The sequence below is a fragment of the Panthera uncia genome, chromosome X, assembly GCF_023721935.1.
Source record: "Panthera uncia isolate 11264 chromosome X, Puncia_PCG_1.0, whole genome shotgun sequence".
In the NCBI taxonomy this organism is placed as follows: domain Eukaryota; kingdom Metazoa; phylum Chordata; class Mammalia; order Carnivora; family Felidae; genus Panthera; species Panthera uncia.
This window is the reverse complement of record NC_064817.1, coordinates 83,223,869-83,237,004: the sequence shown is the minus strand read 5'-3', so window position 1 is coordinate 83,237,004 and position 13,136 is coordinate 83,223,869. Positions and strand designations below refer to the sequence as shown.

At 37.8% G+C, this 13,136-nt stretch overlaps 1 protein-coding gene across 2 annotated transcripts in view; it reads left to right on the top strand.

Moving 5' to 3' along the window:
- The window catches only part of MORC4 (MORC family CW-type zinc finger 4), a 61,116-nt gene that overhangs the window by 17,700 nt on the left and 30,280 nt on the right, over positions 1–13,136 (top strand). For both annotated transcript variants that reach the window (XM_049644749.1, XM_049644748.1), the window contains exons 4-9: positions 1,282–1,499; positions 2,602–2,749; positions 5,247–5,379; positions 5,690–5,818; positions 7,668–7,787; positions 9,206–9,306. In XM_049644749.1, the coding sequence (XP_049500706.1) occupies positions 1,282–1,499; positions 2,602–2,749; positions 5,247–5,379; positions 5,690–5,818; positions 7,668–7,787; positions 9,206–9,306 (849 nt within the window). The remainder of the gene's footprint in view (positions 1–1,281; positions 1,500–2,601; positions 2,750–5,246; positions 5,380–5,689; positions 5,819–7,667; positions 7,788–9,205; positions 9,307–13,136) is intronic.

Below are 13,136 nucleotides of genomic sequence, written 5' to 3'. Positions count from 1 at the left end.
TTCTGTGGTTAGATTTATTTGTAGGATATATAAACCTCTTATGAAGCTAGGAGGACATGTTGGTATTATTGTTTAACACTTTGAAAGAGAAAATTAAAAGGTAGTCCCCTTTCTTAAGGAGTAAGCACAAACCACAGCCTTCAGGAAGTGGAAACTAGGCACCTCAACCCTGCTCAAAAGAGTAAGAGCCAAGGCCAGCCTGCTCACCCATGGCAGATAGAGTGTCCATTGATGTTGGAGAAACATCTAATCTGTAATATATGAAATCCTTCCTTACAATGCAAACCATGAAGGCAAGAGTCATGTCTTTCTTTTTAATTAACAGTTATGTCTCCAGTGCTCAGTACAATGCCCAGCACATAGTAGTAGGTACTCAGTAAATATTTGCTGAATGAATGGTAGCGTACAACATTGTATCTGGAGAGGAGCAATCCTTAAAATTAGTTTTATTTGTGGTGAGAGAAGGCATATGAAGAAGCCAATAGTCATTTTCTGGGTTTCATGTCTTTAGTAATTTTTTGTTTCTGTTACTTTGTCATGTATTTTGAGTGGAGAATATAAGAAAGGGAAAGAATCTGGCTTCAGAGATTGTTGAGCTGACTCAGTGAAAGGCCCTTAATAAAACAAGAGAGACTTTATACCGCAGCTGTTTGCTGATATTCAGCGGCAGAACTACCTATTTTTATCCCTTGGCCACATTCCAATGACCTGTCCCAGCAGATGGAGCAGAGGGTAAGAATTGGAAGAGTTATCCTTTGGGTGGAGAGTTGAAATTGTTAAGATATGTAACCTCTGACTTACAGATCTCTAGCGGGTGATATAACCAGGTTAGGGGATGCCTAGTCTAGTACTTCTGACCAGTGCCACCATCTGTTACTTTTGTTACCCTCTCTAGGGGGTACTCTGAGATAACCCCCTTTCGATCTTACCTTAACTTTACTATTAGCAATCAGAACCACTTTATCTAGGCAAGAAAGGCAGCTGCCCATGGCCTTCTCCAGTTCTCTCTGTTACCTTTACATTTGTAAAGTGTGACTCCGCTGTAGTGGAGGTGTCTGTGTACACACAAACCACACAGGAGAATCAGTGCTATTACCTCACAGTAATTTCCTAGGTTTTCCACTTAATAGTTTTGCCCACAAGTACCAAAAGGAAGAAAGCAGGAGTGAACTTTTCTAAGTATTTTGAACTTGCAAGCCATTCTGTTACCTATCTTAGGATGTTTTTTTACTTTTCTGAATTCTTTTTTTTTCTGATTTCTGTTTTCTTGTGTAATTACAGCTTTGGCTTTACAGATAAAGTAATAAAGAAGAGCCAGTGTCCCATCGGGATCTTTGGTAATGGTTTCAAGTCAGGCTCCATGCGACTAGGAAAGGACGCTCTTGTCTTCACCAAGAATGGGGGTACTCTCACTGTTGGACTCCTATCACAGACCTATCTGGAATGTGTCCAGGCACAGGCAGTTATTGTACCAATTGTTCCATTCAATCAAAACAATATCCTTTCTGGAAATGGAGAATGTCAGTTAAAAACGAGTCTGATCTGACTGTTAATGATAGAAACCTCTTTTCTTCAGCTATCAAAACTTTTCATATTTCTTTTTTTAATGGTTATTTATTTATTTATTTATTTATTTAGAGAGCGTGCGCGCACACTCATACACACATGCGCGCGGGAGGGACAGAGAGAGAATCCCAAGCAGGCTCTGCACTGTCACCCTGGCCAGAGGAACCATGAGATCATGACCCAAGCTGAAATCTATAGTAGGAGAGTAGGAAGCTTGGAGGCTCAACTGACTGAGCCACCCAGGCACCCACAAGAGTTTTCATATTTAAAGAGATATTCAAGTATCTTAAATTTAACTGGAATTTCACCCTATTAAGTACTTTTAAAATAATTGTACTGTTGATAGAATGTTAGAAATGTTTTTATTGTATTAAAATTTCCATTGTTTTGAGATTTGATTTAAATAATCTCTCACCCCCACCCCCACCCCACCACTCTCTTGGTAAAGTTCCCAGGGCCTTCTCTGTTTCCCCTAAGGGTAGCTATATTTGCATCATACTCCTAGAAACTATTAGCTTATCTGATTGCAGAATGGCTCATTTCCCTACATCTAGATAAGCTGTTTTTTTTTTTTATTAGACAACAGTTTGTTTTGATCCAAGCAGTATAGCAGTGAAGTTTGAATTTCTTATTCCCAGAGAGTCTAAAAATTCAGCCTTTCATGTTTCTTAAATAGTCTTTGTTTACATTGTACCTTTGAAGGTGCAGTCTGCAGGGGTAAGTGATTGGGTGTTTGTCTCTACAACCTTTCTCCATGTTCCCCCTTTCCTTCCTTCTGTAGCAGTAATGCCTGTGCTTTTCATGCTTTCCCTCTGTATGTCCATGTTTTGTCTAAACATGCAACCCCAAAGGCAGATCTCCCGAATTGATAACCTCTAATGACATTTCTATTATAAAGAGGCTTTAATACGCTAATGTTATTTCAATCTGCATTGAAAATGTTTGACAGAGCTAATAGAGTATGTGGTATTTCCCAATTTTAAAAAAAAGATATTTTTAAGATATTAATTTTTCTTTGACTATATTTGGTTTTACAAAAAATGATTATCACCGAGGATTCCTTGCCTAGCCTAGAAGCCATCTTGAACTATTCCATTTTCAACAGTGAAAATGACCTGCTGTCCCAGTTTGATGCCATCCCAGGCAAAAAAGGCACTCGTGTTCTCATTTGGAACATCCGCAGGTATAGTATTTCTAGGATGATAGATTCAAATAAGCACAGGTAGTATGATGAAGCACGTTTTAAGAAGTCTTCTTTAGAGAAGCAGAGTAGATAAATTTTGACATACATTTGCATGTCATTGCATATTTTGCATTTGCTTCCTTGGACATTTGTAATAGTGGTTTTTACTGGTAAAATGTGGAGCTTGGTAAAGTGGAGACCTGCATATCCTGAGGCTATTGCCACAAATAATCAAGACAGTTCAGCATTATTCCAAGATCTGGAGGATCCATTATAATTGTTTTATATTCATGGGCATTGTTTTGAGATAGGATAATGATAGTTACTTTACATATTTGACAATTGAAATTAAGTATGAGAACGAAAAGTTAGAAAAGCACAACATGATCTTTAAAAATGATGACCTCTTATTTGTGCTTTCAGAGTAGCTGGATTAGAAGTATGAAAATCTTTGAAGCAGGTAAATTGGACCTATAATGTCAATTTAGCTTTAGGTCATGTGTTCAGAGCTAATAAAACCATCTAGAAATGCTCTAGGATACGTCACCATCTGTTTAATCTGGTCATGTCAAGTGTAATACATTTAAGTGTCCACAAAAATCTAGAAGCCTTTTATATAAAATGGATATGATACTGGTATCTAATAGAACAGGCTATCAGATGTATTCATTCTTATTTTTCTCCTTAGGTCAAGTCTTTTGCCTCATTTCTTAGCTGGGTAAAACTGTATAAAAACTATCATGGTTTATATAGACTGCTTTCAATTAAAAAGAAAAAAGATTGGTAATTTAGATCTTCTGCATCCTACTGGAAAAACCTTTAGTAATGACATTTATATTATAAAGGATCATTTTCCTGAGGTGTTTTAATGATTTAAACATATTAAGGAGACTTGTTTCTTTGTACATTGTTTCTCAGTTATATGGTATTAGGTGTTATGTGAATAAAAGATTCTATGGTCAAGTAACTGTGGGGAAAACTGGCTTACACAAAGTTTACCATGTTGCTTTATTGATCGACTTCTCAGAGGCTTTAATATGCTAATGTTATTTCAGTCTGCATTGAAAATGTTTAAGAGAGCAATATAGTATGTGGTATTTCCCAATTAAAAAAAAAAAGTTTCTCCAGACCTCTTCCTTTTTTTAAAAAAAAATTTTCTAATGTTTATTTTTGAGAGAGAGACAGGGGGTGAGTGGGGGAGAAGTAGAGAAAGAGGGAGAGACAGAATCTGAAGCAGGCTCCAGGCTCTGAGCCATTCAGCACAGAGCCCGACGTGGGGCCTGAACTCACAAAGTATGAGATCATGACCTGAGCCAAAGTGGGACACTTAACCAACTGAGCCACCCAGGCGCCCCCAGACTTCTTTTCCATGAATGGTGAGAGGCAGGGAGGACAGGGAACTTCCTCAGAGTATGTGTTATAGTGGGGTGAGGTAGCAAGGATCAGGAATATCCTTGGAAAATCCAGAATATACTATTACAGTGAGGTGGGCTTTAGTACATACCATAATGGCTCTGGTACAGCCCTGAAGAAGGAGCTACAGTTTTAGCACATCGGCTCTGAGCTTGTGGAGCCTGAAGTATGAGGGGGAGGTATCGCTAGAGCCTGAGGTGGCTCTGAGAACCAGGAGTTGTTCCTCAATTTTATTCAGTCATATAACCCTTACTACTTTATTTCTTATTTAAGAGTATTTGGGGGAACTACTGTTCCACTGAACAAACTTTGGGAACTATTGTTCTGATAAAGATGTTTTCTCTATAACCCATCATATGTTTTGAGTTTTTTCCAGGAACAAAAATGGGTCTTGCCTTTTTATCCTGGCAGTTATTAGTGGTACAGTCCAGGGTCTTGGAATGGATCAAAGTTAAGTAGCCCAAAAAGGATTATGAGAAGAAGAAAGATCTTTATGAAAGGAATATGAATACTGTTATATTTAAGTGATAATTCCATAAATGATATTCTAGAGGACTAGCAGATACATGCTGTTGCTATAGCAACCTTTTTCCTCCTCTAAGAAATAGGATTAGATCTGGGAAATCTTGGTATTTCATTATTCCTTATACTATTGCTGAAATTAGAAGAAGCGGGTTTTGATTCATTCATCTATTAACACGGTTGGGGAAGATGCCGTTGAATGACCTACCCAGCAATACCCAGAAAGTTGTGATCTATTTTAAGATCCCACCGTGAGGGTAGCTGACATCCAGTTGATTTATCAGATCACAGACATTCCCACCTTCCCTTTTTTTTTTCTTTTCTTCTGTACTTGGCATCACCACTTCTATGAAATATAGTGAATTTGTTTAAACTGGGAATATGTCTCAAAATTGTGTGATCTTCAAACCAAGTAATTTGTAGTTCCCTTGCACTGGTAGCCAGGGAAAGAAATAGGTATCTGAGTTTTGGCTCATATTGTTTCTTTTCTCTTGGGTTCCTAGTGCATTTTTGTCCTTTGGAGCCAGTATTTGTTAGATTGGTACTTGTCTCTTTTACCCAGAAATAAAGATGGAAAGTCTGAGTTGGACTTTGATACAGATCAGTATGACATCCTGGTATCAGACTTTGGCACAGATGAAAAAGAGACTGGTGGTGTTACCTGTGAGCTGCCAGAAACAGAGTATTCTTTACGGGTGAGTGAGGGTGGTTTTTCTTCAACAATGAGAGGTAAGATTTCTTGTAACCATGAAAACATTATAGGACAAGCCCTCACTTTAGTTAAGATGACTGTCTCTTAGCCCTGTGCTAGGATTCCTTTATCCCTGTCTCCACTGAATTTAGCTAATAGAGTCAATAGCACTTTAGTGTGGTGGTTGACATAAACAAGATATAGAAACTAAGCCAACTCTTTACCCAGAATAGACCTCAGTTACTAGCAGTGTTTTATGAGGGTGTCAGTAGAATTGGCAATGTCATAATAATTTTCCCTTCACTGTTCCATAGGCATTTTGTGGTATTCTGTATATGAAGCCACGAATGAAAATTTTTCTGCGTCAAAAGAAGGTGACTACCCAGATGATTGCCAAGAGCCTGGCCAATGTAGGATATGATTTGTATAAACCTACTTTCACAGTATCCTTACAGCTGCATGAAGTTGACCTCTTCATTTCAGGATTAGATTCCCAAGTTGGCATAGAAGAATAAAAGCCTTTCCTTTTCTAATTAAAAAAATGTGTGTTATAATACTAATCCTTTTACGGTATATTCTTTAAGAAGGTGATCTTTTTTATTTTTAGAAGGTATTTCTTAAATGCCAATCTATGTACCAGTTTTATCAGAGACCACCTGGGAATTATTAAAATCATATAGCATCCTGAGATTTTGGAGATTCTGGAAATCTCTTTTTTCATAAGAAATACTTATTTAATTTTTTTCATATTTATTTTTGAGAGAGAGAGGGAGAGGCAGAGTGGGAGTGGGAGAGGGGCAGAGAGAAAAAGGGAGACACAGAATTGGAAGCAGGCTCCAGGCTCTGAGATGACAGAACACAGTCTTGCATGGGGCTCCAACTCATGAACTGTGAGATCATGACCTGAGCCAAAACCAAGTCGGATACTTAACCAACTGAGCCACCCAGGCACCCCTAGAGATCATTTTTTGAATTGGTAACAAAAGTAAATTTTAAGTTAACTCATTTTGACATGAAGATTTCTCAGTATTTGTTTTTAGGAAAATTTCAGTTTCTCTGTCTCCCCTTTGTCTTTCTCACTCTCTTATCTTGGTTTTTTAAATCAAATAGAATTGCTAAAAACACATCATTGTTCATTTTTTATGTGTCATATTTAGTCCACTTTATTTCATCTATCCAAGCTTTTTCACTTCTTCCCATGAAATATGTTACAACAGGACTATTCGTTGCCCTTTACCTTTAAAAGTGATTTTGTTCTTCATGCTTTTGCTTTCATTGTATTTTGTGTGATTATCAGGACTTACTTTATTGCTTATACAGTTGACTCTTAAACAGTGTGGGGGTTAGGGACACTTACCCCCTTCACAGTTGAAAGTCTGAGTATAACTTTTGACTCCCCCAAAACCTAATCACCAGTGGCCTTCTGTTGATGGGAGGCCTTACCGATAACATACACAGTTTACATATTTTGTATGATACTATATATTGCATTCTTACAGTAGTACCTAACTTTTTCTTTTTTGTGTCTTGGTACTTCTCATTTTTTGTCTGAGTTTTTAAAAATCATCACAAACCTCCAGAAATATTTCCAATATATTTATTGAAAAAAATCCATGCGTAAGTGGACCAGTGCAGTTTCAAACCTGTGTTGTTCAAGCATCAACTATGATTGTGTGGATTTGTGTTGTACTAGCTACAACTCTTATCTTACCTAGCAGCCAACTGAGCAACTAGCAAGGGTTAAGACATGTTTTGTGATTATTTATGAATTTTTAAACCACTGATGGTATTTTGGTGTATTTTCTTACACTCTTTTCTATGCATATATTTATATATACATGTTTTTAGATAATGCTTATTATTATATTCTAACATTTCCTAATGTTACCAAATATTTTTCAAGGACATAATTTTAAGAGGTGCATAATAGACCATGTGACTATACCAACATTTATTTAGTTATTTCCTTAGTGTCAAACATTTAAATTATTTATGTTTTTCTGTCATAACTAGTTGATAAATCTCATAACCTTTATGGGCTTTCCTGACTGTCTCTCTAGGGTAAATTTTTGGAAAGAGAATGACTTGGTCAAAGATTAAGAGTATTTTTAAAGCTGTTGGTACAGATTTTTTTTTAAATGTCCTCTGGAAATGTTATACCAATTTATATCCAATGGTATTTGATTTTTTGTTTGTTTGTTTGTTTGTTTGTTTGTTTTTTGCTGTAACACAGTGCAAAAAGTTGTCTGCCAGATCCCCTGGTGTTTGTCTCCTTAATGATTTTCCTCTCAGAATAAGCAGGTGAAAATAACTTTTGGGTTCTCTTGCAAGAGTGATAACCAGTTTGGAGTAATGATGTATCATAACAACCGCCTCATAAAGTCTTTTGAGAAGGTGGGATGCCAGGTGAAGGTAAGTGGTTAATGTTTCTTTGTCATAGAAGTCTAAAACAAGGAGAACAAGGATTAAAATTTGCAAAGGGCATAGACTCACTATAGGCTTTTACTCCCATCTTACAATGGCTGTTAAATCTGATCCTGGAACTCTGTTACCAGTGAGCTGGTGTGCCGTCTTGTGTTAAAAAGCCCCTTCTACTTCTCATTCTTCACAGATGTTAATCAATCCAGGAACTTTACTGAATGCATTTTCTAGGTAGCTGTTGAGAAGAGAGAGAATTAGAACACCAGTGACTTTGGCATGTGTATCAGCTTATTAATGCTTTAAGGTAGCTCTGTCTTTTTTCTTGGGGAGACAACAGGCCTAGTAGAAGGTGCATAAAATTTAGTGTTTGAGGACCAGGATTTGAGTTCTGGCTTTTCCACTTAAAAGCTGTATAGCTGTAAAAGCTTCACTAAATTGTTTAATTTCTCTGAGGCTCATTTTCCTTCCCTGTAAAATAGAAACAACAATAAATAATTTTACCTGCTCTGCCTGCTCCACAGCTTAAAGGCTTGAGAGACATAAATGGGATAAAGCATGTGAAAATACTTTATGAACTGAACTATACAAATATTACCATTGTCTTTAATGTTTTAATGGCAATTTAAAGTAGTAATATCCATAAGTATCCCATTTGTTCCTATTGTACAGATAGGATTATTAAACCACATAGAATGAGAAGCCACTTTGTATTCTGCAGTAGGACAAAGTTCTGTAAGATCCAGCGTAGCTACTTAACAGCTAAGCTGCTTTTTATTATTATATCATCTTTATATGTACAACTCATATTTATATGCACAACTCATATTTATATGCCAGTCTAATTACACCTTGACTTTTTAAATCCAAAAATCTCTTGTATCAGCTTGTAGTTAATAACCATTGCAAGTCTGACTCCCTTTAGTAATTGTTTGGTAGCCTACCTAATGTATAAATTATTTATATGACTAGAGTGTGGTATTTACATAGCCTCCTTAAAATCATTTTTTCAGATGAAGTTTCGTTTCCATTCTCTAGAGCCGTAGTATATAGCCTTGATTTTTTGTAGCATTGTCATTCTTTGTTCAAAGGAAATCCTATGGCAATCCCATAATATAAAACAGATGGAAATGGAAGTAATGTGGGTGAAGCAGAGATGGCCATTAATCCCTGGAAAATCCCAGAGAATCTATGGATCATGTGAAAATCCCTGCCTTAGAATTTATCAGAGGTTCCAATTCGATTTAATTTTTTGCAGTCTATTGAAGTGCATTTTGAGTATTTCTCTAGATGATGTACTTTCCTTGCCTTTGAATGTTATGTAACCTTTCTATTGCTGTTTAAAATCAAAAGGAAATGCCTCATACAGTCAACAATAATGTAAATGTTGAAATTAATATTTTTCTTCTAAGCCAACTCATGGAGAAGGTGTGGGAGTGATTGGAGTCATTGAGTGCAATTTCTTAAAACCTTCCTACAACAAACAAGACTTTGAGTACACCAAGGAGTACCGGTGAGTCACTCCCGACCTGAGGTGTTTCTGATAGTTTATTCAGGTATGATTCTATTCTCTGAAACCTCTAAAATCATCTCTGAAAACCAGGCAGATAAGTTAACTTGAGAATTCTTTCCAGTCACTTTCCCAAGATTAGAGATAAAATATTTGTTTGTTTGTTTATTTATTTATTTTGAGAGAGAGAGTGAGAGTGTGCAGGGGAGGGGCAGAGAGAGAATACCAAGCAGGCTCCACCCTGTCAGTGCAGAGCCCCATGCAGGGCTCCATCTCATGACCGTGAGATCGTGACCTCCAGGTGCCCCCAAAAGATTTTCTTGAAGCCAACGAACAGATTGAGAGGAAAGCAGCAGGAAGGACATGTGTGTTTTCATGGAAGCATCTTCATGGGTAAGACTAAAAATGAATCGAAAAGGAATTTGACATTGAGGCTGAAGCAGCAAGGATATTTTTAGGAGACAAAAAAGGAGTTGATAAAGCCAGGATTTAATAGTTTGTTGTAAAACTTTTGGGGAGGGATGGATCGTTCATTCTTTCCTTCACCAAGTATGAGGTATTTCCTAGGTGCCAGATACTAGAACATAGGAATGAAAGATAAAAATCCTTGATGCCTATGAACAAATGGGATGAGATATATGCAGATAAGAAACATAAATACCTATAAAATAATTGCTTCAGTGGGAGATACATGCAAAATGGGAAGAGCCTTTAAATATGCCTAAAGGAGTCAAGCAAGGCTTCACAAAGCAGATTATACCTGAGCTTAAACCTGAAGGAGAAATTGGGTTTGTTAGGTGGACAAATAGGGCAGGGACGTTCTAAGCAGAGGGAAGTATATGCAAAGACATGAAAGGACAAAGGGTGTCCTGGGAGTATGGAGGAAGAAGACATCAGGACATTTGGTGCCATTTTCCTTGAAGCCTCAGTAGCAGATTTTAGAGTGGGGGAAAAGTATTTCCCCAAATCTTTTTTCATTTGTACACAAAAAATGTAATAGAATTAGTTAAGTGTTACACTTTAATTTATTGGCAACCATGGGAATTTTAGGTTTAGTGCTTGAAAAAGAGACAGCTGTTTGGATGGCAGCCCCAACTTAATTTCAGGGCAATTGGTTCTTGATCACTAGGGCTGCTCAGTGGGTATGGTAACTACCTGCCCCCAGTGTAAGGAAAATGGCCTTTTATAAATGTGAGATCCTCCTTTTATAATGGAGATCTTTGACTAAGACTTGACTCCTAAGAGTGAAAGCTTAGAAGTGACATCAGTTTGACACTGTCTGTGAGCCAAGTTTTTCTGTTTTTGTTTTTTGTTTATTTGGTTGTTTTTTTGAGTGAAAGGAACGTGAATTTCTGGTGATTAGCCAGGTAGTTAAGATTTGTGAAATTCAAATATTAGATATTAAAAACTATTTAATGTCTTTCTTATATCATCTTTGTCACTGCCTCCCCATATCCTTTTTAAATGTTAGAGGTATTAGACCTTGGCTTGTGATCTTTCAGCATGATGTGTTTGAGGTGATTGCAGGAGATTCAAATAGATTCCATAGACAGTAGGTTTATTTAAACATCTAGGATTTCTGCCTTAAGTGGCTTCATATCTGCTACACATTTTATTAAAAACAGGAAACTATATGTACTGTCCTACATACAGTCTTTTGAGGATAATAAATTTTCACTACTCTTATCCCAGTTCTGGCATCATTTTCCTTTTTTACTCTATTTTATATAAAATGAAAAGGTGTTTAGTTAAAAAAAAAAATAGGGGACTTTGAGAAGAGGATTAGAGAAAGCTGTCTGCTATCAGAAACCCATCCTAAGAGTATTGTAGATAATCAAAACTGCAAATGCTAAAAGAGATACCAGCCATCATACTGCTGGAATGTCTACAAATAAATCATCTGCAATATCACTGTTAATAGTTGTGGATATCAGATTTCAGCTGGACCTATCAGGGCTCAAACTTACAACATTTTTAGAGTGAGTTTCAGCTGAAGAAATATAATGAACACATACCCACTGAGCACCTCACTGGTGCATGGCACCATGGCTGGGCTTTATGGAATTTTCCAGAGAAATTCAAGACATGGTTGCTGTCTTTGAGGAGCTTACGGTCTGTTTGTAATAATGAATTGTCACAGATGTGAAACAATTTAGAGAGCAATAAAATGACTGTGTGATCAATCAAAACCAAATGATATGGTATAGGAAAAATGCCCTGATAAGACAGATAGGGCTTGAGATTTGTCTTACAGAATATGGGATTTAGAAACAGGGGGAAGGGAATTCCAGGACGTAATTATAGCATGATATAAAGCAGTGAGAACTCAGAATGGTGACAATATAGGCCATGAGGATAAGAGATATAACTAGAGTGAAGGGAAATAGAGTCAAACGGATAGAGTAGGGCCATATCCTAGAGCAGGAGTTGACAGACTTATCCTGTGAGGGGCCGGAAAGGAAATGTTTTAGGTTTTGTGGGCCATATGGTCTCTGTCACTACTCAGTTCTGCTGTAGTATGAAAGCAGCCAGTCAATAAGTAAAGGAACGAGCATGTCTGTGTCTGTGTCCAGTAATTAATACACACACACACACACACATACACACACACACACAAAAGCAGGCAGTGGCCTGAATTTAGCCCCCAGGCTGTAGTTTGCCAATCCCTGTCCTGGAGCCACAGTTCCCAAACTATGTGCCCAGCTGCACATAATGAACTCATGGGGGAGCCACAGGATATTTTAGATTTTTGAGGGAATACAGTGATGCTTGACTTCTGCCTATAAATAATAGAAATCGTTTTCTACTCCTGTTGGAACAAATTACTGCGAACTTAGAGGCTGAAGACAACACTAATTTGTTCTCTTCGAGTTCTGTAGGTTAGAAGCCCAGCACAGATCTCTCACTAGGCTAAAATTAAGGTATTAGTAGGGCCACACTCCTTTCTGGGGGCTACAGGGGGGATCCACGTCCTTGCCGTTTGCAACTTCTAGAGGCTGCTGGCATTCTTTGGCCCGTGGCCCTCTTCCTCCATCTTCAGAACCATCAGTGGTGGGTTGAGTCCTTCTCGCATCACATGCCTCCAGTGACCTTGCTTCTGTCATCATTGCTGCATCAACTCTGATTCTGCCTCTTCTGCCCTCACTCTTCTACTTTAAAGGACCCTTGTGATTACAATTGGATAATTCAGGATAATCTCCCTCTCTTAAGGTCAGCTGGTAAGTAACCTTAATTCCATCTGCAACCTTAATTCCCCCTTGCCATAGAATCCTGATATAGTCACAGGTTTCAGGGATCAGTCATCAGGACATGACCTCTTTGGAGAGGACCGAGGACCATTATTCCGCCTACCACAGCCTGCCTCCTGGCCTTCGGAGATCCACTTATGTCTCACATGCAAAATACATTTATCCCATCCCAACATCCCCAAACTCTCAACTATTACAGCAACTTTAAACTCTCATCTAACCATCAGCAGCTCAGAATCCCCAAATCTCATCATCTGAATCAGGTGTGGGTCTGATGCATCCTGGCATAAAATTCCACTCCATCTGCAGTTGTGTCCCTTTTTTTGTATTTTGCTCTCAAGATATGATGGCAAGACAAGCATAGGATACCAGTTATAGATATTACACTTCAGACGGAAAAGAAAATTGAAGGAAAATGGAGTCACAGGTCTCAAGCAATTTCAAAATCCAGTCCAACAAATTCCATTAAATTTCAAGACCTGGGAAGAATCTTCTGGGGCTTGTGGCTTCCTCCTGTAAACTGAAGGCCCTGCCCTGTGGGCTCATGGCTGCACCCTCAGAGTCATCTTACCTTTCTCAGGAAAG